Source organism: Mangifera indica, chromosome 2 (assembly GCF_011075055.1).
Source record: "Mangifera indica cultivar Alphonso chromosome 2, CATAS_Mindica_2.1, whole genome shotgun sequence".
NCBI lineage: Eukaryota > Viridiplantae > Streptophyta > Magnoliopsida > Sapindales > Anacardiaceae > Mangifera > Mangifera indica.
Window position 1 is genome coordinate 19472568 of NC_058138.1, and position 27247 is coordinate 19499814.

A 27247-nucleotide genomic window follows, 5' to 3' on the forward strand; every position below is an offset into this window, starting at 1 on the left:
ATATTATTAATATTTAAATGTGCTTAAAATATACTATAAGGTTACAATGATTATATATTATATGGTGTCTTTTAGAAGAATGAAAGTGACATATGTTGTAGAAATTGCTGTAGATTTGTAGCGAAGCGAGAGGGAAGGAAAATAATGTGAAGCACATTGGAGGAGGGCTTGCATTTAGGTGGTGGTGGAAATACAAAAGGATAGAAACACCAAAATTAGCACACCCTCCAAAAAGCACACTTACCCAAATTTTCGTTTCCCATTTGGTGGGTCTCAACATATAATATTATTTCCTCCTTAAGTTTTGTTAGACGGCAAGGGCTTTTTTTTAAATAAGGGAATATTATTATTTTTCATCAAAATTTTATTTTAATTTTTAAAAATTATTTATGATGGATAAAAAATTTAAATACTTATATATTTTTAACTATTATTGTTTTTATTAAATATAAAAAAATAGTTATTTAATAATAAAATTTACTTAAACATGTTAAAAAGTATAATGCATAATTTTTGGTCATGTTTAGATTGGATTAAAAGTAAAAAAAAACAGGTTTCAAGTTGATGTATTACTATTCACATTTGATATAGGATTGAATTTTTCAAACACTTGATAAATGACAGTGCATTCTAAAGGTAAAAATTAAGGCTATATAGTTTTATTGTAAATTAATTACCTCTTCTATTTATTTAAATTACTTGAGTAAATTACATTTTTCCATCCCATGTTGGGCTCAAAAACACTTTTTAACTTTTTAATAGCAAAATTCATGTTTTCTCATTCAAAATTTAACTACGTCAATAAAAAAACATATTTCACAATGTTAAAAAGTTAAATTATCGTATTTGTCCCTAATTTATTTCAATTTTTTTTCAAATTTAAAAAAATTCCCCCTCTCGTTTTATCTTTCACTCTTTTCTTTGCCTTGTTGTTTCACCGTCCCAAAGCTACAATAGCTATAAAGTACAATCAAATCTTTGTATTGAAACCCCTCCCCCAAAGTTGTGTCATTTTTTGTGTTGATGAGTCAGACTACAAAATTTGACAAAACTTTTCTCATTTCTTGTTAGGGTTGATAGCTTGGCATTGTGGTAGGGTCAACGAAATTTGTATTGAAAACCTGCATCATTTTTTGATGACTTGGCACCATTGTGGAGTTAAAAAAATTGTCAAGTCCAAGTAATCTAAGAAATTTGACAATGTTGACTTCTTTGCAAGATTATTATAGAAGGGAGGAGGAGTCAGTAATGTTGTTATAGGTGATGGAAGTGGTTAAGTTCACTATGTATATAAGATTTTAATCGATAGATAAGACTGTTTTCAAACTTTTATAGAGATTGAATTTTAAATTTTCAAACCTATAACAAAATCCAATTATAATATTTAAAATATTAGAAAGTGATCTATAAAAGTTTTTTTTTATGGTAAAATTATTGTGTTTCTCTTACAACATTGGATTTTTGTTTAATTAAGTTTATATGCAGGTAGAAAAATGTAATTTTTATCATCAAGGGGTAAAAATGGGCTTTCCCACAAATATTGGGTAGGAATATGTTATTTACTCATATTGCATTAAGCGATAATCAAAATATTTGTCGTTATATCAAAGTATTTAATTAAATTGTAAGTTTGTACCGCCAACACGCAAGAGGTGTTTTAATTGGTAATTTCACCCGAATTCCCCACATAAAGGGGAAGAGGCCACATTGTTTCAGGAGTTGGAGCGATGTTGTAGTATCATTGCGTATATTCTTTTCTTGTACTGTCTCCAGAGTTTACAGTGGGGCATGTACAACTTTCTGCTGAAACAGTATCTGGTAGATGGAGCTGCCTCATGCCTCTTGGATTTTATCGGCCCTGGACTGGAAGACGACGACGATGATGATGATGACGACGAGGTAAAGATTAGCCATAATAATTGAATTGTAATTATAAGCTCAAATCAAGGAATACTTTGCGGTAGCCAACTTAATATCAAACGAAAAGCAATTCTTTAAGACGCACTTTGTGGAGCATCTTCTCTTTTTTTTTATTAACTTTAATTTCTTTCAAGAGGAATATAATCTTTCTAGATCACTGAAGTTACCTTTCTCAACCAGAAAAGAAAATTCTCCGTTAGAACTAGAAAATTTATGGAAAAGAAGAAGTGGGAAATACTTGTGAAGGATGCATATATGTCATCTTATTAATTACCTAGGCTCTTCACTCGGAGAGTGCATGTCATGTCATGAGAATTCAATGCTTTCTGTAAAAGAATTAATGGTTATTATAGCATTTAATTTGTTTTTCAGTCACATATTTCAATATATTTTAGTATTTCTTTTTAATGTATCTCAATGGGGTTTCCCTTCAAGTCATTGCATTTTATTTATATCCTTAAAATTAGATGTGGGCCTGGAAGACACTTGCTAGCTTTGCCTGTGTATCAGGTTTTCTTTTGAGTTCTTAAGCCCTAAAAATCCATTTCAAAACCAAGCGAAACTTCGGTCAATGGAGATGGGCCGGATTTTGGCCCATTGTAATGAGATAGCATTGACGATTTAATTCAGGAAAATGCCAAAATTACTTCACAGATTTTCACCTCATCAAAAAATCTCAAATTTTGCCCCTGATTTCTTATAATTTTTTTCAAAATAAATAAATCAAAATTTATAGCAGTAATCAATGATGGGAATGCCACCCAAAACGACTTGAGAGTCAAGCAAATTAAAGTGCCAGTTATTTTCTTTTGACACAATTCAACTCAATTAATTCTCGATACTGAATCAATCCAGCTGTTAGTATTCCATGCAGTCGCCGCGTCAGCTTTGTTCTTTTGCCTATTATATCATTGCAACCATTCTGCACGTGCTTCAATTGCGTTGCATCTCACTAATATTTTTAAAATCGGTTTATATATTAACCAGTTTAATTAAAAAATTTATTCATTTAATTTATTATCAAATTATAATAAATAAATTTTATTTAAAAATTTATAAAAAATAAAATCAATTAAGATATTCATATCTATAAATATTAAAATATATTTTTTTTAAAGAGTAACAATTATTTATTTGATTTCAATGAAATAATTAAAATAAAAAAAATCTCAATCTTATAATATAGAAAAAAATAATTCTATAAATTATTATTTATAAAAGACATTTTAATAGATATGAGATACTTTTCTTATTTTATTTTATTTTTAAACTTAATTTTTTTATAAGCTTTTAAAAATTTATCTAATCTAATAAAAAATAATCACATTACTCAAAAATAATTAAAATTTAAAAAAATTTAAAAGTTAAATCTAATCTAACCCAATTTTTGAATGAGTTTGAGTGAGTTAATAGCAAAACCAATTTTTATATTAATCAAACTGAATTTAAAGCTAATTTTCGATTCAATCAATTGAACAGACTGACCCAATTTGATTTTCAAATCATTGCATCTGGCTATGTCTTCATTCTTTGCTCTCTCCTGTCGGTGCTACTGTAGCTCAAGATTATACGACAGTCGTTCTACCAAGTACTTGTTACCGAAAATAATTAATTTTCATTTTATTTTATTGACTAAATTACTATTTCCCACTCTAAGACGAATAAATTGTAGTGCCTATTCTTAAATTCGAATTTTACATACAACCCGAAACTCAACTTAATTCAAAAATTATATACAACCCAAAACTCAAATTTGTAGGCATAGTGCAGATGCGTTATCATATTACATCATTATTTAACTTTTTATGAAATTATTATATTACACCAAATTAGAATATGTTTTGACATAATTGAATTGGGTTTTACTGACAAAAGAGGGAAGGCACAAAAGATCCCTTTGGGATCGGAGCATAGAAAGCGCGTGGGATTAAAATTGTTTGGGAATTTCTCTTGGCCAAAAGACTATTTCCCACCCAAAGTATGTTTTAATCTCAAGTTTCACTCCTTAATTTTAAAATCATATTTACCTACCTATAAAAAGTTAAAATTAACAAAATTGTAACTCCTAAAAATGTTACTTATTTTTCTCTTTCTAAACCCTAAAAACTAACCATCCTATAGACAAAGTTTTAAAAATTAGTATTTTTCTCTTAAAGTTTTGTTTTCAAACTCTAATATTATCTCTAATATCATTGTCAGTGATCTCTCACTTCTAAAACTTCCTCTCTTTCTAATGATCTCTCTCTTTTAATTGGACGTTGGATAGATGTCAAATCAAATATAAGAGACGAAGTTTTTTTTCTTATCAAATAAAAATGACGATCTTGTCTTCGTCTCTTCAGCTTGATTCGATACCGATTTGACATTCAATTAAGAGAAAAGAGATTGTTAAAGAGAAATGAAGCTTCGAGAGATAGAAACTATCGATAATGGCACCAGAGATGGTGTTAAAGTTTAAATCCTAAAAGAGAATGTCATTTTTTTAAAACTTTATCTATAGAGGAAATAATTAATTTTTAAGGTTTTGAGAAAAAAAGTAAATTTTAATTTATTTTTAATATTATTAATAAAATAATAATTTTATTTTTAAAATTAATAGATTTAATTTTTCATAAATTAATATTTAAAATTAAAAAATGAAAACTGCAGTTTCGAGCGTACTTTAGTGGGAAATAGTCATTCGGCCATTTCTCTTTTCAAACCAAAGATATCCCACGTGACAATGTAGAGAGACAGCTCATTGGGTACTAGCCACTCACATGACACACTTACCCTCCTACCACGCCACCGCCTTTCCCTTTTTATATCCACTCTCTGCTCGCTCTACTCGTCCCATCTTTAGAATTGGAATCGTAGACTTCTATCCTCAAAGAAAGTTATAACTACCACTATACGCTTTGGTTAATTAGGATAATTGATTATTATTAATTAAAAAATTATAATAAAGATTTATTATCCTTTTATTTGCTGGAAATTTAAAAATCATTTTAATAAATAGATTATTATCTTTTTTTAATTTTAAAATATTATTTTGATTTTATTAAATTATATTTCTATTTATTATATTCTTTAAAATAATTTTATTTTTAATTAATATAATAAGTAATATAAATAATATTTTAAAATTTATAATTAAGTATACTTAAATAAAATAATCAAACTAATCAAACACAATAATTATTTATACTTATATTTTTTATTAAATTTTATCAAATCTAATAATCATTTATATTTAATATAATTTTTTTATTTTTGAAAATAAAAAATTACATAAGTCAAACACACCCTTAAAATTAATGATAAACTTAATAAAAAATTTAATCTTATATTTAAATAAATTAATATATAAATAATTATTATATTTAATACATAATAATAAAATATTACTAAAATATTATTATACTTGAATATTTTTAATATATTAAATTAAATTTATTAAATAAGGATAAAATTATTAACAAAATTAAAATTAGTTTTATAATCTTTTAATACACGAGAGAAATATGGTAAATTCCATGTTATATATCAAGCTAGTTTGGTAAAAAAATATTACGATAATATTTAATTATTTAACAAATCAAATAAGATAATGTCTTATATTCTTCAAACCAAATGCCCACTAGGTGCACCTTTGTAATCTTAATCATGATATGATAACAATGGCATGGGCATACATGAAACCCTAAGTAATATAAATCATAAAGCATTTTATGAAGCATTGGATGATCAACATTTTCCCACAAAAGTCTGTCCTTAAAACATTTTCCTATTTGTGAATGTATAAATTACTATGTTCCACAAATAACCTAATGTCGTTTATAGAAAAGTAAGTATAAACGAGCAAACTTATCATTTTTCTTGCGTTGAAGATGTAATCTAGATACTTAAAAATGTAAAGCATTACCTTCATTACAAGTTTAAGGGTTAGACACACCTTTATGAAATATTTATCTTTATTTGAAAAAAAAATATAAAGAAATGAGATTTTATAATTAGATCAGATCGCAGTCTAACGATGTTATTATAACCGTTTTTATAATAGCAGCATATGCTAAGATTAATAAACAACTGAAAAAAATCAGCATAAACGTGTACTTCCAAAACGTCTCAACCAGCACAAATGTCACACTCATGGCACTAGTTGCGCATGCAAAGTGAAAGATTCCATGAATTTAATCAAATTATATCTCGACAGTGATGCCAAGGTTGTGATTGACTCTATCCAAAAGGAGAAGAGAGAAAGAGATGACAAAGGAAAAGAAGAAGAAAGATGAGGAAGTGGCAAAGGAAAAAGGTCGTAAGAGAAAAAGAAGAAAAAAATGGTCAAGGAAAAGATTGTGGGAAGACTATAATAAGGGAAGATATGTAGGCTATAGGCTAAAACAATATTTGTCAGTCATAGATTATTACTAAGAGCCGCATCTGTGAACTAAGTGGATGAGAAATTCGACTATCTAACCATTCAACATCCAAAAAAAATATAATTTAGATAAAACTTTCTTACGTTTTTATATATATAAGTGATTGTTTTTATATTATAAGATCGAATATTTCTAAACAGTGAATATACATAGGACAATCATAAGTTCACTTATTTCCATGAAACTTACATAACCAGGACGATGTCATCCATCAAAATGTTTGTTTTTTATATTGCTAGAATGTCACATTATTATGATTTAAAATTACTATTTATTAACTTCAAATATAAATTTATTATTGATTTTTTTTTAATTAATCTTTCTTCGATATTTTTATCTCTCAAATGCTTCCTTCGTCTTTTCAATGCTACCCACCAGATCCCATGTATCAAAAGGCCAAATGGTTGTGCCCCACCTTAACTTTGATGAAAAATCAGTGTACCTTTAAGTTTTATAAAAATATTTTTTAGACCTATTATTCAGATTCTTTAATGAAAAATAGTTTGATTTCACTATCCGTGATCAACTTGTGCTTTTTAAATAAAATTATAAAATTATTATAAATATTTAACACAAAACACCAACCCCTTGTTGCATACCCCTCACTCAGAATATTGTTCAAAAGGATTGCAATTGAATCTTTTCTATCCCGTCCACTAGATATTCCCATCTCACTTTTGTTTCCTTTTTCATTGCAAATTCTTACAATTATCATCTCCAAAACAACGGAAAAATCAACTCATCTTCCTTATAAGTCTTTACAAATCATTTGTCACAAAACCTAACAACTATTATCTCCAAAGTCTCTACAAAATCAAACAATCCCTAAAATCGATTCAATATCTCCAAATCCAACACACTTAGATCTGATCTCTATCGTATCACAACCAAAATTGAATTTCATACCTCCTAAATACTCACTAACGCTATAATAATAGACATCATCCAATTTTGTTAACTATTTAACTACATCATTGATTGACAACTCATAACTTAGCTCATCGTTTTGATTAGATATTCTCTGATGAAAATCATAACTATTTTAGTTACAATTTATCAGTCCAACTACTTCTACAAATGTTAGTGTATTTGGTAAGAGAAAATAGTTAGCTAAATTCATCACTTGAGTTACCTTTTTTTCTAATCTTTTAAATGAAAAAGGGATGAGAGATGGAGAAAGAGAGTTACTCATGATATAGAGCTCACAACAAAGAATTGAGGTTACTTTATGACATTTGATGATATAAAGGACCAATCAAAGAATAAGTTTTTTATGACCAATAGGTCTTCTAAAAATGGATAAGAATATAGCATGAAGGAGAAGGATAGATGGATGATCCATCAAAGTGTTTTCCTTTGAGGACTAGTTAGAATGACCCATATGCCATTTTATACATCTATTTTCACTAATGGAAATGCATAATAGAAGGGTATATGGATTTTTCAAAATTAAAATGTTTTAAAACTGTCATTTCATCAAAGTTTCAGGTGGGAAATGGCATTAAGCCTTCATAATATTATAAAGGCAAGAAGACTTATTTCCACCCAACATTTGGTGCAAAGAAAATTCACACCTACAAGGTTTCAAAAACTCAAACTCTCATTATTCCTAAACTTTTTTTAAGATTTTCAGTTAAATGTAAGTGTAAAACTGTTATTTTAATAACAATATTAAAAATATATAATTTTATTTTTTTATCTAGGTTTTAAAAATTAATAATGTCATCCTTGCGAAAGTTTAAAAAATTAATATTTTACCCCTAAGGTTTGTTCCATCCAAACTATTCTCCAATCACAAACATAATGGAAATGCAACTATAAATGTGTTTGTCATGTGACAAATTTGGACGACATACAACAATATGTTATGTTCATAGCTAAAGAACAGTGATCACGTCTTCATCTGAGATGTGAAAGGGAGTGTCAACAGATAAAAGGTTAGTTAAAAAATATCACCAAAGAAGAAAAAGAAGAAATGAAACCCTTAGAAAAAAGAGATAATTTTTTCAAACTTTTTTATAGAAGAAATTATTAGTTTTTTAATTATAAAGAGAGAATGAGATAACATTTTAATTTTTTAATATTATTTATTAAATAATAATTTTATTTTTATAATTAACAATAAATTTTAATAAAAATTAAATGAGAGGTAAATTTTTAAATTTTTAAAAACTTATTGTGTAAATTTTTTTGCACCAAATGTTGGGTGTGAATAATTCTTTTGGCGAATTATATCCTGTCTGAACCGAATTTTAATTTAAAAAGAGAACAAATCTACTCGAATCGTTACACCTAATTTAAACGTGGCACATGTGTACAGCGAGTATTTGATGTACTACATCTGAGAGTACAGTTATCTCCAACACTTTGAATTAGGCTATTAAGGGTCACGTCTCATTATTTAATTTCATTTATTTTTTTAAACACTTACTTTAAATATATACCACGACCTGCACTTCCCCCCAGTCCAGAACACAGTATCTTCTTCTCTTTCATAATTCTCCACTCTCGGCGCACGTTAGTCGGTTGCGCCGCTTTCACTCATTTCGGAACTGATTGTATAGTTTTACGTCATTATCTCGTCGTTAACGGGAATGGCGACGGCAGCCGTGAGATTTGATCTGGACGGGAGGCCTATAAAGCCGATGACTATATGCATGATTGGTGCCGGAGGTTTTATCGGCTCTCACCTATGCGAGAAGATTCTCTTCGAGACTCCTCACAAGATTCTGGCGCTCGATGTTTATAATGACAAGATCAAGCACTTGCTTGAGCTGGAGGCGACTGCTTGGACTGACCGGATCCAGTTCCATCGACTCAACATTAAGCACGATTCGCGTCTCGAAGGCCTCATCAAGATGTCAGATCTGGTAATCGGTTGTTTTGTCATCACTTAATTCTGTTATTGTTGTTTCTTGGATATGTTCGTAATGTGGTGTCATTCTGGTAAATAATGCCGGGGGTTTTGGTGGTGCAGACGATTAATCTAGCTGCGATCTGTACGCCGGCTGATTACAACACGCGTCCTCTTGACACAATCTACAGTAACTTTATTGACGCGCTTCCTGTGGTACGCATTGCATGCATAATCAGTTGTTTTTCCTAGTTTAACGTAGTCGTTTTCGGTGGGTGAATTGAGTTGGTTTCTTATTTTATTGATGCTGATGTAAGGTCAAATACTGTTCGGAGAACAACAAGCGTCTGATTCACTTCTCAACTTGTGAAGTGTATGGGAAAACTATTGGAAGCTTTCTTCCCAAGGATAGCCCACTTCGTCAGGTAACACTTGCCTTCGAATTGAAGATCTGCTGATTTAACATAAATGAATGTATCAAATTACGTTTAGGTTTGAGAGACCTGATCATAAACTATTGGGAATCTTTGACTTGTAATTTAGGTTTTGCTTCTTGGATTGCATGATTTTCTGTCAGTTATGAACCATAGCACCTAGCCCGTATTTTGTCTTCTATTTGATCAGTTGAAGTGTTCAAGTACTGGATTCTGTGATATCCCCTAAATTCATTAATTACTAGATTTAATATTCCTAGCCAAAGTACCCAATTCTGATGAGGGTTTCTAGGCATTTGAAAGAGAAACTACCAACTCGCTTCCTTGTTTTTTATGAGTGAACTGAATAGTTTATCATTTGTCTGCAATGCTTTACATGATGTTTACGTATGGTTGTATATACCTTGTTAATGTGGATAAGGGATCAGTTTCCTTTAAAATATTGTTCAACCTTGCTAGCTGTAGCATAGAACTTTGGTGTTTTGTCTGCACTCATCTTTCCTGTTGCAAGGTAAACATGTGTAAACAAGAGTGTACACTGCTTTCAGTTTGTTTATTTGATTATACCGGTATTTCTTTGCTTCAAATCAACTAGTTTGATTTCCTCTTGCAATTAAGCATTTAAGTTAGTTTTTGATAAGATAACCTTTGTTGGCCCGAATGTAAGTTTTAAATACTGACTGATCTAGATGCTATGTTTGATGATAGGATCCTGCCTACTATGTCCTTAAGGAAGATGCCTCCCCCTGCATTTTTGGCTCCATTGAGAAGCAGCGGTGGTCATATGCATGTGCAAAACAATTGATTGAGAGGCTCATTTATGGTGAGAATCCTACCATGTTTTTTTCCAGCTGATTGATATGGTGACATATTTTTACTCATTTTCCTATTGACTACAGCTGAGGGTGCTGAGAACGGTCTAGAATTTACCATTGTAAGACCTTTTAACTGGATTGGACCCAGGATGGATTTCATACCTGGCATTGATGGTCCAAGTGAGGGTGTTCCTAGGGTTCTGGCGTGCTTTAGTAATGTCAGTTCAAGATATCAGCAAATCACTGTTTTTGTTTTTGCGGAGCTTTGGAGGATTGTACTCATACTGTTGATTTTGTCTCTTGTCTTAGAATCTCCTGCGCCGGCAGCCACTTAAGCTTGTGGATGGTGGCCAATCTCAGAGAACTTTTGTTTATATAAAGGATGCTATTGAAGCTGTTCTGTTGATGATTGTATGTTTTTAGTGTTGCTTCATTTGTTTGTCTTTCACATATGGCATATAAGATGAGTAGTTAAGTAGTTTTGTCTCATGTTGTAGGAAAATCCAGCGAGGGCTAACAGTCAGATTTTCAATGTGGGCAATCCCCACAATGAAGTAACAGTTCGACAGCTTGCTGAGATGATGACTGAGGTGAAGGATTTTATTTTACATAACATTTCTATTTTCCAACTGTTGTGTGTTACCCATTCAGAAGAACCAGTGGAGTTCATTCTTTGTGTGCTTTATAGGTCTACTCAAAGGTGAGTGGAGAACCTCCTCTGGAGGAGCCAACCATTGATGTCAGCTCCAAAGAATTTTATGGTGAGGGATATGATGATAGTGACAAGAGGATTCCGGACATGACAATAATAAATAGACAACTCGGTATTGTCTTTTTCCTAGAGTGCTTTTAAGATCTGCGTATTTCCTCCTTGTGGAAGGGCTAAGATCTTTATTATATGTATTTTTTATCTGCAGGTTGGAACCCAAAGACATCACTTTGGGACTTGCTGGAATCAACCCTCACCTACCAGCACAGGACATACGCTGAGGCCATTAAGCAGGCCATATCAAAACCAGTTACATCCAGCTAAGTGTTGTGATACATAATGTAAGGAGGATTTTCATTAGGAGTGCTTGTGGCAAATGTTTAATTTCTTTTTTGAGCAAGTCTTAAATATATTTGAATGGTTGATTCAAATATACGCTACATTTTTTTTGTCTTTGTCTTAATATCTGTAGTAAATAGCTCATTGTAGCTCAGGAAGCTGTGTTTTGAATATCCATGTTCAGATCAGAAGACAATTAGATTCAAATAGAAATTAAACCATGTTAATGTAATATGAATACCTTGTTTAAGGGGCAATTATAGGAGGAAAGGTGCTTTTGCTTTTTTGCGCTTGGCCTTTCCCCTTATCATTGTCTCACCTAGGGTGTGCCAAATTATTTAATTTGTTTTACCCTCTGGAGTTCATAATACCTCAAAATTATCATTTATTATCTTCCATTTCAAAATTATTAACCATTGGAGGAGCACAGCTTGGTTGGCGTTGGTTAAGAAATAAAATACAATAAAACTATGGATACCTAGTTTTGAGTATTTAAGTAGGTATTTAGATTATATATTATTATATGATTGAGTAATTTTGAATTAAAAATAAAATAATATTTGATCATATGAGGATACATCTAGGTACTCAAAATTGGGTGTACATAATTTATCAATACCATAAAGGGCCAACGATGAACACACTTAGTAATTCTTTGAGTTGGTGTTGCAATTTGTCTATTATCTTTGTGGTGTAGCAATTCGTTAACACCTTTATGCTGTGACCGCCAATGGCTTTGTCAATTCCGGTGCCAAAAATAAAGGCATTTTGCTGGTGCCCGCTGATGAGTTTTAGTTTTTCATGCTTTTGTGAAGTATAATGTTGTTTTGTCTGTGCCTCAGATCTACCTAATGAAATGGTTGGAGGCTTGGAAATCTGTAATTACTGGTTACTTGTTCATGTTCTTGGAGATGAGTACGTTTTTTAAACTGTGGTTGAAATGTAATTTTACCTATTATATTAATACAAAGGGAAGTGATCTTCAGAGGAAAATGGGCCATTTCATTGATTTTTCTAATGGTTAAAATATATATTAACTTGCGCGAGTTGTCTATTTGCTTATCTTCTTTTGTTGTTGATGTGAATTAGCATATTGTGGAAAATGGTACTAATGATCCATAAAGAGATGAAGCAACTGATTTATTGGGTATTATGAATCAGTTTGAGTTGTCTTCGTATTACAGCTTATGAGAAAGATTGTTGGTATTGCGCATGAGTTGTCACTAGTTTTACAACGGGAGGATCAATATATTTTGAATGCTATGAATCTTCTTAAAGTTTCAAAAACGTCGAATACAAGTAATGAGAGATGAAGATTGGAAAACTTTCTTTGTTGAGATCAATACATGTTCTTAAAAGATCGACAACATATAACGTAATTGTTATGAATATATGTTTGTTAGTTGTTGATCTTTTTATTAAAGAAAAAAAAAACACTCAAATAACATTACTCAAAATGAGGATAATATGTTGGATAAAACTAACTTCAAGGGGTTATTTAATTTGGGTCAAAATAAAATGTTTTTTTGATAATTTATGTATTATTACTAATGGTATGAGAGATAATGTGGAGTTAGATATTAAAAAATTATTAAAATAATTTTAATTTTAATTAGTATAATAAATAATATAAAAATTAGTTTAAAATAATTATATCTAAATATATGTAAATAAATAAATTTATTATTATTATTAATTAAATATAATAATTATTTATATTTAATAATTTTTTAAATACTTTATTTTTAAAATAATTTTTTAATTTTAATAATAAATTAATTTGAACTCTCTCTGAAAATAGTCTCAAAGGAATGTATCGAAGTATATAGGGCTGGATTCAAGCCGAATCGAGCTTGGTTGGGTTCACATATAACTGAGTTTGAGTTCGAACTCGAGTTCGTGAAAGCCAAACTTAAACTCGGTTCGAATTCTGTTCGATTTGTTTTTCGTTATTAAAACGATATCATTTGAATACATATTAGTCAAAACGATGTCGTTTTGTATCAAAATTTTTAATTAAAAAATCTGACGAGTAACTCGAGCTCGGCTAGGATTGGCTTATTTCATATTCGTTCGAATTGAATTCAAACAGATTCGATTCGAATTCAATCCTAGTAGTATCTTAGGAGATGCTAAATTACACGTATATAATTCCATTCCATTGTTTGATGGAACCTCCCTCATAAATTAAATATATTATATCTGGGATGCTTCTATCAAAACTACAAAGGTGTATATTTTTATTAGAAATAGAAAGATGAGATTGATCTTGAAATAAAATTTAAATTTTTACTTTCCTATTTAGTATTTTATTTTTTTATCACACAAATTTATCTTTAAAATTGGGTTTGGTTTATGATATATATAAAAATTATTTTGATAATTTATCTTTTATTAATAAAATTATTTTGTTTAATTGATTTTGATAATCTTCTATTTTAATTATTTAAATATTATTAGAGTAATTTTGATTTTATTATTATTATACGTTTATTTGTAACAAATGATATGAAGTATATTTTATAATAATTATATTTAAAAATATTCACTCTAATAAAATATAATAATTATTTATATTATTTATTTTTATCAAATATAATAAAAATTTATACCTAATAATCTTTTAACAATTTTTTTTTGAAATAATACTCTAATTTTAATAATAAAACATTACTTAACTCAAACACACCATTAAAGTTAACCATTCTCATCTTCACTCTCATTCGGCTTGGTATCTTATCATCAAAAGGCTCCAACTACTGGGAACTTCGTTGCTTCAGTGGCCTCTCGGGTTGTGTTGCCTTTTATAACCCACACAAATAACCCATTTAGTATAAGAGTTGAGTTGCTTTTATGATGAAAAATTACCCAATCGGGGAAACAATAACACTTTATTTATAATTTTTTTATATAAATAATAATATTTTATTATATAATTAAATATTATTTTATTTTTAATTTTTAATTATCTAATCATATAATAATATATCATTATTTATATAAAAAAATTATATATATAATATTACTATAGGAAAAACAAGTGTCAGGAGGTCGAGTTGTTCATGCCTTCTACTATTTCTCTTGGTCCATCACCACCTTTCCATTTTCATTCCAGCAAACACATTCTGACTTCTTACTTTTTCTCTGATAATATCACTCTGAATTGGTGTGTAGTGTAGCTAATAGATTAATCCTTTTATTATTTTTATACAAAATTCTAATCACTCTACCCTTTCCAATAAAACCTTATATAAATTTTATTATTAGATATTTAAAATCAAATTAATAATCACAAATTATTCATATCAATTGTTGCTCCATTGCATTGCTGTTTGTTTCATAACTTTTTGAGTCCCACATCGATCTGATGGAACAACTACAACCGACATCCTGTCTTCACCTGAAAATCCAACTATATAAAGTTATATGAAAACAATAAATTACATTTAAGAGCAATAAATTATATATAAATAAAAACAAATCTAATCAAGAGATTGAAAGCTCCAAACTTCTTATTAAAAAATCAAACTTATATTCTAATACATTAAAAATAGAAATAAATTTTAGTTTTGTTAAAGATTATTGAATTGGCTTACCTTCAAAATTATCTCCGCAATAATCTCCGCTCGTGCCTTTATTGAATACTTCGTAAGCTTTTACGACTCTTATCCTCATTATATACAATTTTACTAATGAATTATGACTTTCATATTTATCGATTATAATAACCATCATATCTTTTAATCACAAATTTCATTAACATAATTAAATGATTCGTGGATAAATGAATTTTTCAAACATAAATGATAGAAAAATATTGTTTCATTAAAATTTAGATGAGAAATAATTATTTTATTCAATTATTAAGTGCCAATTATTAAAGGAATAAATCCTACCGCAGAACAGCTCTCCTCTTATATTATTTAGAGCAACCAGCCTAGCAATTAGTACTATAAAAAAATCATAACCTTATTTGGTTCAACAAATTAATTAATTTTTTTTGGTTGTGTTAATTATTTTCATTATCACCCACTCCACAATTATTTCTTTATATTATATGAAGAATATTTACTTATTTATTTATTTATGTCCCTTTTATTAAAAAATATTAAAAAGTCTTGTGTTAGTTGGATTAGAAGTGACTTGACTTACCTAATTATTATTTATTAATAGTATTACTCAAAGGGAAATATTAGAGTATGATATTATTAAAAAATGGCTTACTAAAAATATGCTTCTTGTTTTATATATATATATATATATATATATATATATATATATATATATATATATATATATATATATATACGTTTTAATGAAGATTCTCAAATTTGTCAAGTGGGTCCTAACTTGCAAACTGGTTAGAGGCATTACAGGCCAGTGGAACCAGAATGCTTCAAGCTCCTCGTGTCTCTTGAAGCACCTCGTGTCTCTTGAAGCAAAAAACAATTCAAACACACGCGTTTTTGAATAATGATGATGACCATATTTTCCACAGCCAAGTCTTGGACTTTTTTATTCTTCGTCCTCATCTTTTATTTTCCTTTTTACATCAATCATTCTCCTTGTCTCTCTGCCGGCTTTTCTTCAAATCTTGTGTTTGTTTTTTTTTCTAACTCCATTCGTTTATGTTCTGTGTCGTGATCTGTGCATTCTTTATATTTTTTTATACTTTTATTCATAATTTATGGTTCATGCCGTTTATGTTTTGTGGTTGATTGTGTTAAGCAACTAGTACACCACACGCTCACAGACATATACTACATAAACTGACTAGCTGTAAAGTCTCCTTGTTACCTCACCAGCGTATTTTACTCTGTTGGAACTCTGGTTTGTGGTCTTTTTGTTCGGCGTCTATCTTTTTTCAGAGAGAAAATTATGGAAGTTAAAGTCTTTATGGGCAAGTGATAGTTTTTTTTGGTGGGGTTGAGAGGGAGAAGAGTATTATTATACTAACGTTAAATGGCATTTTTATAGTGCCAAATTGAAGCTGGGTTCTTAATCCAATAGGGTCTATCTTCTTTCCTTGAGTTATGGCCCCTGCAGGCAAGGTTTCTGAGTTCTATAGAGAAGGCAATGACTGGTAAGCTCCTTCTATCCTGTGCCATTTTCTTTTGAGGTTTTTTTTTTTTCTGTTTGCTTTTTTCATTGGTGGAGGACCATATCTTGGCTCAATTATTGTCTCTCAAGCTTTGATTCTAATTGCATATTAATGATTTAATTTTCCTCGTTTGATTCTCCTTTACTTAAAACCGATTGGTTGCAAACTTGCATTTGTGCAGCGAAAAAATTGTAGAACATGAACTTAATTTCAGATGTTGCTGTATTTTTGTATATGATTTTTATAAAAGATATATAGAAGGTTTTTATTTCATGATTATCTTCTGGGAATCTATAAGAAAAATAAAGAATATACTTGTTATTTTGTGTGGTGATTGTTTGATGAAATTGTTTTTGTCTAAAATGGTATGGGAGTGATGGGTGTGTAATGTGACTTTTATGGCTGTGGCAGGTACTGCCGTGCAGGGTTGCCTAGTGATATAATTGTCATTGTGGAGGACATAAATTTCCATCTCCATAAGGTAATTTGTTTCTAGGCTAATAAAAGTGACTGGAGTCTGAGAACATGATTGGTTTATCAATCTGCTGGAATCGTCCTAAGAATGAGCTTTTATATTCTTGAGATTTCACTGTTTTCCTGCAATGTATGTTGGTCTTTATATTATGCGGCTTTTACAAACTTTTCAGTACTGTATACTTGATTTTGCTGAAACGACTCAAATGGAAGCAATCTATTTAAACCTAATATCTGAGTTCAGGTGGGATCTGATTAGATTCACACTAACATGATTCTTATCTGTTGAGCATTTTGCATTTTTGTATCTGAGGTCACTTGAACTTTTCAGTTGACTTCAAGTTGACCTAAAATTAGTTACAAGTATTCTTTGTTTTTCGAATATAATTTCATGATTGGTGAATACAAGAACAATGTTTAGTTGGTCCCCTAACACATATTCTTCTAAGCAACTGAATGGTTGTGGACAAATAATTGTGAGAATCCTAATGAATCCTTGTTAAGATCATCATGGACTTGCCTTCAGTGAGAATCCTGGTAGACTCAGATTCAATCTCTGTGCAGCAATCCTATTTAAATAGACTCACTAATTTTCTTATACTTCCTGTTTTTCTTTTGATGAGGTCTCTCCCTAAGCAAGGAGTGTTGTTTCACATGACTTCTTTATCTTGAAGTTCTTTTAAACTTCATGATTAGTGTTAAGTTAATTGGCATGGACCTTGTCATCTGTTGAAGTAAAAGCTATAAAGTGTCATACCTTTAAGAAACAATAGCAAATGAGATTGTATATCTACTGTACTCTCTTTACTAATTCAAAATGGTTTCAGTATGGAATATATTATCATTGTTGTTATCTTCTACTTCAGAAGTAGTTACAACCATGCATGACTTTGCAGTTTCCGCTCATATCCAAATGTGGAACAATCGCCCGACTCTGTGAGGAATCTCAAAGCATCCACAAAAAAACCTTTGTCACCAAGCTTGATGAATTCCCTGGAGGCTCTGGCTCTTTTTTAATTGCTGCTAAGTTCTGCTATGGCATTAAGGTTGAAATGTCACCAAGAAACATAGTGATGGTGCACTGTGCAGGACACTACCTGGAAATGACGGATGAGTATGGTGAAGGTAACTTAATTTCTAAGTCAGAGAGTTTCTTTCATAAGAATGTTCTTCAAAACTGGAAAGATTGCATATTGGCTTTTCAAAGTTCTGAGCCTGTGTTGCCATGGGCTGAAAAACTCCATATTTTAAGAAAATGTTTGAATGCTCTGTCTATGATGGTTTGTACGGATCCTAGTTTGTTTGGTTGGCCTATGATGATGTATGGTAGCTTACAAAGCCCTGGTGGAAGTATTCTGTGGAATGGAATAAACACAGGGGCAAAAATTCGAAGCACCGAGTCCGACTGGTGGTTTGAGGACATCTCATATCTCAGTGTGGGTTTGTTTGAAAGACTTATAAAGACAATGGATGAAAGAGGTATCAAACCTGAAAATCTAGCAGGAGCCATAATGTACTATGCTCGAAAGTACCTGCCAGGTCTAGGCAGATGGCAGGGTGGACAAACTGGCAACACTAGAACGGTCACAAGTTTTAGCCTGATACCAGTTTCTGTTAATCAGGAAAATCAAAAGGTTTTGTTAGAGATCACTGAAAAGCTTCTTCCAGAAAAGAAGGGAAAATCCTTTTGCCGTTTCTTACTTGGACTTCTTCGTGTTGGATTGATATTGGGTGTCAATGAGACATGTACAAATTCTTTAGAGAGGAGAATAGGGATGCAACTGGAACTTGCAACCCTAGATAGTCTTCTGATTCCTAGTTACTCAGATTCTGATACTTTGTACAATTATGACTGTGTTGAACGGATTGTCCATTATTTTATGTCCTCGGAATCAACAATAGCAGCATTCTCTCCAGAATCATTGTATCAAGAAACATCTCCGTCATCTGCACCTTTAAGAAAAGTTGCAAAATTGATTGACAACTACATCGCAGAGGTTGCTTCTGATGTTAATTTGAAACCAAAAAAGATACGCTCTCTAGCAGTTGCCCTTCCAGACTCATCAAGACCTTTGCATGACGGGCTGTACAGAGCACTGGATATATACTTCAAGGTTTGATAATTTCAACTAACTGTTAAGCAAAGTTTGCTAATTTTGAAGGTTTAAGGATTTTATTTATCTACGCAGGCACACCCTTGGCTTTCAGAGAAAGACAAGGAAGAACTTTGCAATATCATTGACTACCAGAAACTCTCCATTGATGCATGTGCCCATGCTTCCCAAAATGAGAGGTTGCCACTTAGAATTGTTCTTCAAGTCCTGTTCTTTGAGCAGATACAGTTGAGAACTGCTCTAGCTGGTTGTCTACATGTCTTGGACACAGAAAGTGCCCCAGCAGGGCCGGTAACTGTCCCAACTGACATGGCAGGTCAGATTGTGCAGAGCGATGGGTGGGTGACAATTGTTCGAGAGAACCAGGTTTTGAAGGTGGATATGGAAAGGATGAGATCTAGAGTTGTGGAACTTGAACAAGAATTTTGTAAAATAAGGACCGAGATGAAAAGGGTCACCAGATCACATAGTTCACTTAGTTCCCCGCGATTAGTTGCTAAGAAATTTGGGTGGAGACTTCTTCCACGATCTTCAGATGCTCAACCAGATACCATTGAAAGCACTGAACATACCCCTAGAGTATCAGTTGAATGGCCAATATCATCCCATCGTTCTAGACACCGGAGAAGTTTCTCTTTGTTTTGAGAGCAAACACAGGCAAACTTAATTCATCTTTGGGAAAATCTTTGCTGGGACAGACATAATTATCTTACATACACCCTTCCAATATGATCATGCTATATACACATTTATATGCCTTTTTATCTACTGGAACATCACCATGACTATTGTTTTTCAATGAATGTATATATAGTAGGATCAATTGAACAGACGTATCGATAACCTGATATATCTGTCCCATCCAAGACTTTCTCCAGTTTTTGACGTTAAAGAGGCATCAACTGAACTCACGTTTGAGAGATCATCAAAGACTTGACCAGAAAGTTAGTCTAAGTTTGTTCTTAAATGTGTATGCTTCCTGTGACATACATAAAATTTCAACAAGAAGAAAGTATATTTTTCCCTTTTCTTTCTGTTATTTATTTGAGGGGCTTATACATGTACAGCTCTGTGAATCACATTGTAAGTTGTAAAACATTGTGATGTAGTCAGAAAGTTCTTGTTGCATATGTTTTTTGAAGTCTGAACCATTAAGACACTACACATGCATTCTTGTGAAGTTAAGAAGATAGAAAATCAATGAACCTGGGTAAATTTTTTTATTTCTTCAATGCAAAGAGAATGAAACTGTGAAGTGCCTCAGTAGAATCTACAAAAGCACAATGTTTTAGACTGTTTGCTTGCTATATAACTCTTCCCTGCATGTATCATCATCCAATGAGGCTGTGTCCATTAATCATATGTGTATGACATGCGCTTCCACATTTGAAGATTCTACTTACAGAAGATGCAGAGAAGAATAGTTTGTTTGCTTGTGATGAAACTCTTTCATATAAATTGTCAATCAAATAAAAGAATAAAATATTTAAGACATTATTAAAATATTACAGAATGATAATGGATTTTTGTGATTTAAAGTGTCTATTCATTTACCCTTTACCTACAAATGAAATTTATGTTCAATATGATTGTTCAAACCCCTTAAAAATACATATAACATAAGATGACAAAACCACTAGTGTCTGAGTCGCTTTGGCCGAGTGGTTAAGGCGTGTGCCTGCTAAGTACATGGGGTTTCCCCGCGAGAGTTCGAATCTCTCAGGCGACGAAATAATTCTTTTACAATTAATGCCACGTGTTTCCTCTGCTTATAAATCTTGGCCTCCTGATTAGTTTATAAATTAAATTTAATCCAGAATCTATGTACTTATAATTAATATCTATCAGCCCCCTCACCTTCTATTTATATTCAAATTATGTCAAAATACTGCAACACCCTTATATATAATTTTGCCATATTGTCACTAATATTGTTGTTCGAAAAGACTCCTATTTAACTAAATTCATGAAACAACACCTTGAAGATGTAATAATTTATAAAAACATCGACTTGTTTAAGAATATAAATAAAAATCCTACTTATTAAAAAGAACGAAAAGAACTTAACATGATAGAATATCCTCTCAATATCTATTAACTTTATTTTTTTGTTTTATTTTGTATTTATAAGAAAAAACAATCGTTTTTTTTATTAAATTGAGATCATGTTACCATTGAAATTCTCCTATTATTGAGTTTAAGTAAAATAAGAATAAATCTATACACTTATATTTGAATTATGAATTTTCATTTACTATATCTACATGTAATTTTACATTTTCATATAATAAATATGAAAAACCATCATGAAGGAATGAGAGAAAAAACTATTATACAAAACTTAAATTATATTCATATAGATCATGACAATGTTTTAAGGTTTAGATTGTAGATGTAATAGTGAAAAATTGACAATATTAATGACTAGAGTTTTCAACGGGGATTAAATTGTAAGTTTTTAAAATTTTAAAATAATATTTATAAAAATGTTATTTTAATATTTTCAAAACTCTTATATAATAAAATTTCTATTTTATTTTTACAGTATTGGATTTTTTAACCAAGTTTAATTTTACGTGAAAAACTCTTGTTCGTTTATGCCATTAAGGTTAAATTTGGGTGAGAAATTGTAATTTAGAATTTAAAATAATATATTTTTTAATTTTTAGAATCTGAAGACTGAATATTCCTGTACAAAACCTTAGTTATTTTTAAGTCGAGTTTATGTATTTGTATAGAGCATTAAAAAAATAAGTGTCATCTCCCAAAACCCTCAATTTAGCCGGAACATAAACTACAAAGTGAAGGTATCAGTTAGTGTCGCGACGCCTCAACTCAATGGAGGTGTCAGCGTTTTCATCAACCTTCACCTTACCTGACTTTTCTCAAAGCCATCTTTATGATAACACTACAAACCCTTCTTTTCTATCTCCATCTCTCCCTCTTCACCGTTTCAACTCAATAAACCATTCCTTTTTAAAACTTCATTGCGTCAATTCGGATTCTGTGCCCAGGACGATCGAAGTCTCTGGCGCTGAAGCCATCTGTGCTAAATTCAAAGGTGAAGAATTTGTAACTGATGACAGTGGCGGCGGCGGCAGCGCTGGTGGCCATGGAGATGGCGGCGACTCGTCTGGCGGGCGTGGTGACAATGGTGGTGGTGATGGAGAAGAAAATGATAAAGAAGAAGAGGAGTTTGGGCCCATACTGAAATTTGAAGAGGTTATGAAAGAGACGGAGGCTAAAGGCGTGAGTTTGCCTTCTGATATGCTGGAAGCTGCCAAAACTACTGGGATTCGTAAAATGTTTCTTCTTCGCTATTTGGATTTGCAGGTTCTTTTTTTTTTTTTTTTCATCAACTGTTATTTTATCAGGATTACTTTTGTGTCGTAGTCGACTTGAGTGATAATTACTTCGTGAAAGCCTATTATTTTCTCTTTTAAAGGGTATCTACTACTACTTAAAAGGACTTCCTTCTCTTTGTTAAATGTTCTCCATATACATTTTTTAAAAGGCATTTTTATCTATTTCTGTCAAGTACTGGAAATTTGGCTCAAAAAAAAAAAAAAAAAACAAGCTTTAGGCAATCATTTCGGTGGATGTTTGGTTTCCCATAACAGGGAACGATCGTGAGTTTGGCAATGTGGCTTAATTTTTATTTTTATTTTTTCATAGTTTATTTAGTTATTTTTTAAGTGTGTCGATTCTGTGTAGTACTACAAAGTTGGGGGGGAAAGGAACAGAAAAGAGAAAGAGATAACTTATAAGCTTTTGGCATACTGGCATAATTTCATTTTATATTTATTATAGTTTGATTTTTTTTTTTTTTAAAGTTGATTCTATGAAGTGCTACATATTTGGTCAAAAAAGGAACAGAAAAGATAAAGAAACAAGCTTTTGGCTATTCGTTTGGTGGATACTTGGTTTCCCATAATAGGGAATGATCATGAGTTTTGTATAGGGTCTACTTTTTTTTCTTTTGGGTTTTGTTTTTTTTTTTTTTTATGTTGATGGAATACTAATACTCATCTTCTTATTGGACGGAATTACAGGGATCAATTTGGCCACTTGGATTCTTAATGAAATACTGCTCCATGCTTCGTAACCGAATGTTGGCTGATCCTTCTTTTCTTTTCAAAGTTGGAACAGAGGTTTGTTGATGGTAATTTTAACTTTTAAATTCATGAGCATGTGTTCATTGTGAATTGTGATGATTGGACTGTTGATGTTGATCCACATTGTTGTTTTGCATTGCCATGGACTATTCAGTTGCTTGCACTCAGATAAGTCTCAATCCAAGTTAAACTGTAAATAATGCAATACTTATAGAGTAGTGTTATTAGCATAAACAATAACATGTCATCATGTGATTTTGTATTACTTTATCTTTAATTTAAAACTATCCAATCATGTGATGACATGTTATTATTTGTGCACATAGTTTTATTGATACTTATAATATGACAATTAGATATCTCTAGCTATCTTGCATATTTAGTTTGTATTGCATCTAAGGTTATAGGACACATCTCATTTTATTTTATTTTATTTTTTCACTTTCTTGTATGTTAATTTATTTCTGCTACTTATGATTGGTTTGACTTGATCCAGATTGTTATTGATTCTTGTTGTGCAACATTTGCGGAAGTTCAGAAAAGGGGAAAAGATTTTTGGTCAGAGTTTGAGTTGTACCTAGCTGATCTGTTGGTTGGTGTGGTTGTTGACATTGCTTTGGTTGGCATGTTAGCACCCTATGCTCGCATTGGGCAGCCATCAGTGTCAAGTGGTTTATTTGGACGGATACAAAATGCTTGTGGTTCTCTTCCCAGTAGGTTAGTGTCTCGCGCAAACAGTAGAATTTATATTAGCTGGCTGAATATTTAAGTGATAAGTGCCCTTTTTCTTTTAACTTAAAATAACCATCCTGTATCAGTAAATAGAGAATAGTGTTTGCTGGTACTATATAAATAGTTTGGAAAATAACATATTCAAATGCTAGAGATCAACTGTTAGAACCAAAAACCAAATGTAGATTAAATTACAAATTTGTTTTCTGGTAAAACAGACCCAGACGGACAACTGCTTCAAGCTTTATTAGTCATTGATTGATTAATAGTAGATGCAATGCTCTATTTTGCTGCAAACATTGACCAACATATCCTGAAACTATCAGTTGTAACAGTTTTAACCATGCAGTAGGCAGTATAATATCAATTTTTTATTGGTTCATATGTGATAATGGTAAATGTTGGAATCTCAGTAACGGCATCACTGTGTAATTATAACATGAGTTACCATCTGTATAGCTGGGTGTAGGCTACATTGAGGAAATTATTGATATTCCTGTATATTTTCTCTCTTTAGGTGTATTCTTTGACCATGGGAACTTCTGTCATTTTTCTTGCTTGAGCTTAGATGATCATGGAGATTATAGATTTAACTCATAGGGAAGTGCTCCTCTTATGCAGTGTTTTTGAAGCTGAGAGACCAGGATGTAGATTCTCAGTGAAGCAGCGGATTGCTACATACTTTTATAAGGTACCACAATGTTACTAGGCCCATCCATTTACAGATTACTAGTTGAATGCCTTCTGAACAAGAGATCTTGAAACCAATTGATGGGCAGGTCTTTAGTCCATCTTTGGTACATGTTATGAATTTTTTGTTTCATTTTGTTTATTCTATTGCCACATTTCTTTGGAATGAGGTTTTAATGTTATTTTCTTCCGCCAACTTAGTTTTTTGTCTGCCCAAGTCTGTGTTGTGGTGGTTCTGTATCCAAATTCGTGTTCTTACTATTTAATTGATCAATTAACACTTTCTGGATCCAGGGTGTACTGTATGGTTCAGTCGGGTTTGGCTGTGGTCTCATTGGCCAAGGCATAGCAAATTTGATCATGACTGCCAAAAGGTATAGTTCCATCTAATAATTTCTGAATTTAGTATTGATTGCTCCACCATTTTGAGGACCTTGAATCTTTGCAAGTTCTCCCATTGTATTGGGTATATTCAAAACTGAATTATAACTGTCATTTCTTGTAGCTTGACAATATCTCTATGGCATTTACTAATAAATAATTCAATAAGAATGAAGCATGAAACTTTTTTATCTTACATCTTAGACAAGAAAGGGAAGCCCATAAACTTTCTTTCACTGATGTGTCAATGCACAAGTCCTTTTGGGACTTCTCCCTGGCATCTGTGTACCTCTATTGCAAGTCTTTTTATCTGGTGAAGTTGTCCTAAAGTTTATCATACTGAACATTTCAATGTTACCCGTTTCTGTTATCATTTTTTTCGTGTGTGTATGTGAATATCAATATCCTTTAGTTGCTTATTTTGTCAATTTCACGTATGATCAGGCAAATCAGACAGTCTGAAGAGGATATCCCTGTGCCACCTCTTGTGCAAAGTGCTGTTCTTTGGGGTTTGTCAACTCTTTTCCTTTTCCATCAGATTCCAATTTTTGGAATCTATGTGTTTAATGATATTATTATTAAATTTGTGAAGTACTATTTCTGTTGGTCCATCTCAATCCATATATTTTAGTCTGCTTTCTGTTTTTGGTCAATACATTCACTGGTTAAACTATTCTTTCCGATGATTTTTTCCTTAAATTCCACCCAGCGTCTTCATATTCAAATGTGAGAAATTATAGATTTTTTCTTTATGTTGTTAAAACAATCTTGGGATATTGACTAAATTTATTTATTTCAACAATCTTGGCATGTGCAATTTTATTGTTTCCATTGATGTATGCAAAACTTAGGTTTTTCCTCATTTTCCAGTCCAGAGTTTCAATAATGCTGCCTGCGTATTCATGATATGGAAGTGACACACAAAATAAATTTTTATTTTCATTTTTTACTTGAATTTAGGTTGACATACATTATCTTATACTGTTCATTTATTTGCATCCTTAATCAGGTGTTTTTCTAGCTGTATCTTCCAACACTCGGTATCAAATTATTAATGGACTAGAACAGCTTGTGGAAAAATCAGCATTGGCAAAGCAGGTCCCTCCAATCGCAATGGCTTTCACAGTGGGTGTTCGATTCGCCAATAATATTTACGGTGGCATGCAGTTTGTTGATTGGGCAAAAATGAGTGGTGTGCAATAAAAATTGCCTTCTTCACAAGTTTACATTAAGATAAATTACAGAGATTAGTAAAATTTAGCCAAAGCATCTTGAGCCAGCCTGTAGTAGCTTAGATTAAAGGCTGTGCAATTATTTATTTTGATCATGTTAGAGCAAAGTTGCATTTTCATCTTTGTAACAAGAACTTAGGGAAGAAGTCACTTGATTGAGGTGGAATATCTTAACTAATGTTATGAAAAAGGGTTCCATTTTTTATGATATTTTAAAATTAAACTTTTAATTTATTTAATATAGTAAAATTATACGAGTGTGAAAAAAACCTAAGACAAACACTTGGAAGCCAGTTAAGAAATGGATCAAATTGGAAAATATTTGAGAAAACATTGATTGGTAGGTAGCCATTTCTATTTCATGCAAGTTGTGGGTTTGTATGAACAAAATTTAAAGTTAGAATGTCAAATAGGAAAACTTGTTTTTTTAGATATATACATTTTATTAATAATATAGATTAATAAAATTAAATTTTATTTTGTTTATGACATTAATATGTGACTCATATTTGAGACCACTATTATAAGTAGTTTATAATTTCTTTAATTTAAAGTTTTTAATCCATATTTCCGCAATGCTGTTTTCGGAAAAATATTTAAAATGTTAATAAAATAATTGATTTTTAAATATGATTTTATCCATATTAATAAATCTTAAATTAAAAATATGAGATAAATCAATAAATTTAAATTAGGAAACTCCATAGCTCAAATTATCCAAAAACTGTTTCCTTTCCTAAGCCAAGTGCATAACTTTTTATACTTGGTAAATCTTAAATCAACCACAAAATTTATTAATACAAAAAAATAAGGCCAAAGGACTATTTCCCACCCAAACTATGTTGAATTCTTAAAGTTCCCCTCGTTAACTTTGAAAATCTCATTTACCCACCCATAGACCGTTAAACTTAACTGA

At 31.1% G+C, this 27247-nt stretch overlaps 3 protein-coding genes and 1 non-coding gene across 5 annotated transcripts; all 4 read left to right on the forward strand.

Annotated features, from left to right (window-relative positions):
- Nucleotides 1-8782: 8782 nt before the first annotated feature.
- On the forward strand, nucleotides 8783-11724 carry LOC123197449 (UDP-D-apiose/UDP-D-xylose synthase 2-like). Its single transcript, XM_044611764.1, has 9 exons — nucleotides 8783-9211; nucleotides 9319-9411; nucleotides 9513-9620; nucleotides 10338-10452; nucleotides 10529-10662; nucleotides 10754-10855; nucleotides 10942-11034; nucleotides 11133-11268; nucleotides 11362-11724. Exons 1-9 carry the CDS (start codon nucleotides 8936-8938, stop codon nucleotides 11475-11477), a joined length of 1173 nt encoding a protein of 390 aa, XP_044467699.1. The 5' UTR covers nucleotides 8783-8935; the 3' UTR covers nucleotides 11478-11724.
- A 4107-nt stretch (nucleotides 11725-15831) lies between these two features.
- Nucleotides 15832-20345, forward strand: LOC123198282 (BTB/POZ domain-containing protein At3g44820-like). Of its 2 annotated transcripts, XM_044612968.1 has the most exons (4): nucleotides 15832-16575; nucleotides 17005-17074; nucleotides 17964-19181; nucleotides 19257-20345. In XM_044612968.1, the coding sequence occupies exons 1-4, from the start codon at nucleotides 16526-16528 to the stop codon at nucleotides 19824-19826; spliced, it is 1908 nt and encodes a 635-aa protein (XP_044468903.1). In that variant the 5' UTR covers nucleotides 15832-16525; the 3' UTR covers nucleotides 19827-20345. The 2 variants fall into 2 exon arrangements, with proteins under 2 accessions (XP_044468903.1, XP_044468911.1); XM_044612976.1 differs by lacking the exon at nucleotides 17005-17074 and having other exon boundaries at nucleotides 15833-16575.
- Nucleotides 20346-20828: 483 nt separating this feature from the next.
- TRNAS-GCU lies at nucleotides 20829-20910 on the forward strand. Its single transcript has one exon. It is a non-coding gene; the product is annotated as a tRNA-Ser (tRNA).
- A 1007-nt stretch (nucleotides 20911-21917) lies between these two features.
- LOC123199069 (protein RETICULATA-RELATED 1, chloroplastic) lies at nucleotides 21918-26541 on the forward strand. Its single transcript, XM_044613899.1, has 7 exons — nucleotides 21918-22514; nucleotides 23234-23332; nucleotides 23793-24013; nucleotides 24650-24719; nucleotides 25013-25092; nucleotides 25544-25608; nucleotides 26109-26541. The coding sequence occupies exons 1-7, from the start codon at nucleotides 22020-22022 to the stop codon at nucleotides 26300-26302; spliced, it is 1224 nt and encodes a 407-aa protein (XP_044469834.1). The 5' UTR covers nucleotides 21918-22019; the 3' UTR covers nucleotides 26303-26541.
- The last annotated feature ends 706 nt before the right edge of the window (nucleotides 26542-27247 follow it).

What these genes read in the sequence shown, in the direction of transcription:
- LOC123197449 (XM_044611764.1), top strand. Translation starts at nt 8,936, where the DNA reads ATGGCGACGGCAGCCGTGAGATTTGATCTGGACGGGAGGCCTATAAAG. An exon ending in AAGCTGTTCTGTTGATGATT is followed by an intron (nt 10,856 to 10,941) that starts GTATGTTTTTAG and finishes CTCATGTTGTAG; the next exon opens with GAAAATCCAGCGAGGGCTAA. An exon ending in TTGCTGAGATGATGACTGAG is followed by an intron (nt 11,035 to 11,132) that starts GTGAAGGATTTT and finishes TGTGCTTTATAG; the next exon opens with GTCTACTCAAAGGTGAGTGG.
- LOC123198282 (XM_044612968.1), top strand. Translation starts at nt 16,526, where the DNA reads ATGGCCCCTGCAGGCAAGGTTTCTGAGTTCTATAGAGAAGGCAATGAC. An exon ending in TATAGAGAAGGCAATGACTG is followed by an intron (nt 16,576 to 17,004) that starts GTAAGCTCCTTC and finishes TGGCTGTGGCAG; the next exon opens with GTACTGCCGTGCAGGGTTGC. An exon ending in CACTGGATATATACTTCAAG is followed by an intron (nt 19,182 to 19,256) that starts GTTTGATAATTT and finishes TTATCTACGCAG; the next exon opens with GCACACCCTTGGCTTTCAGA.
- LOC123199069 (XM_044613899.1), top strand. Translation starts at nt 22,020, where the DNA reads ATGGAGGTGTCAGCGTTTTCATCAACCTTCACCTTACCTGACTTTTCT. An exon ending in TTTTCAAAGTTGGAACAGAG is followed by an intron (nt 23,333 to 23,792) that starts GTTTGTTGATGG and finishes GACTTGATCCAG; the next exon opens with ATTGTTATTGATTCTTGTTG. An exon ending in TGTGGTTCTCTTCCCAGTAG is followed by an intron (nt 24,014 to 24,649) that starts GTTAGTGTCTCG and finishes CCTCTTATGCAG; the next exon opens with TGTTTTTGAAGCTGAGAGAC.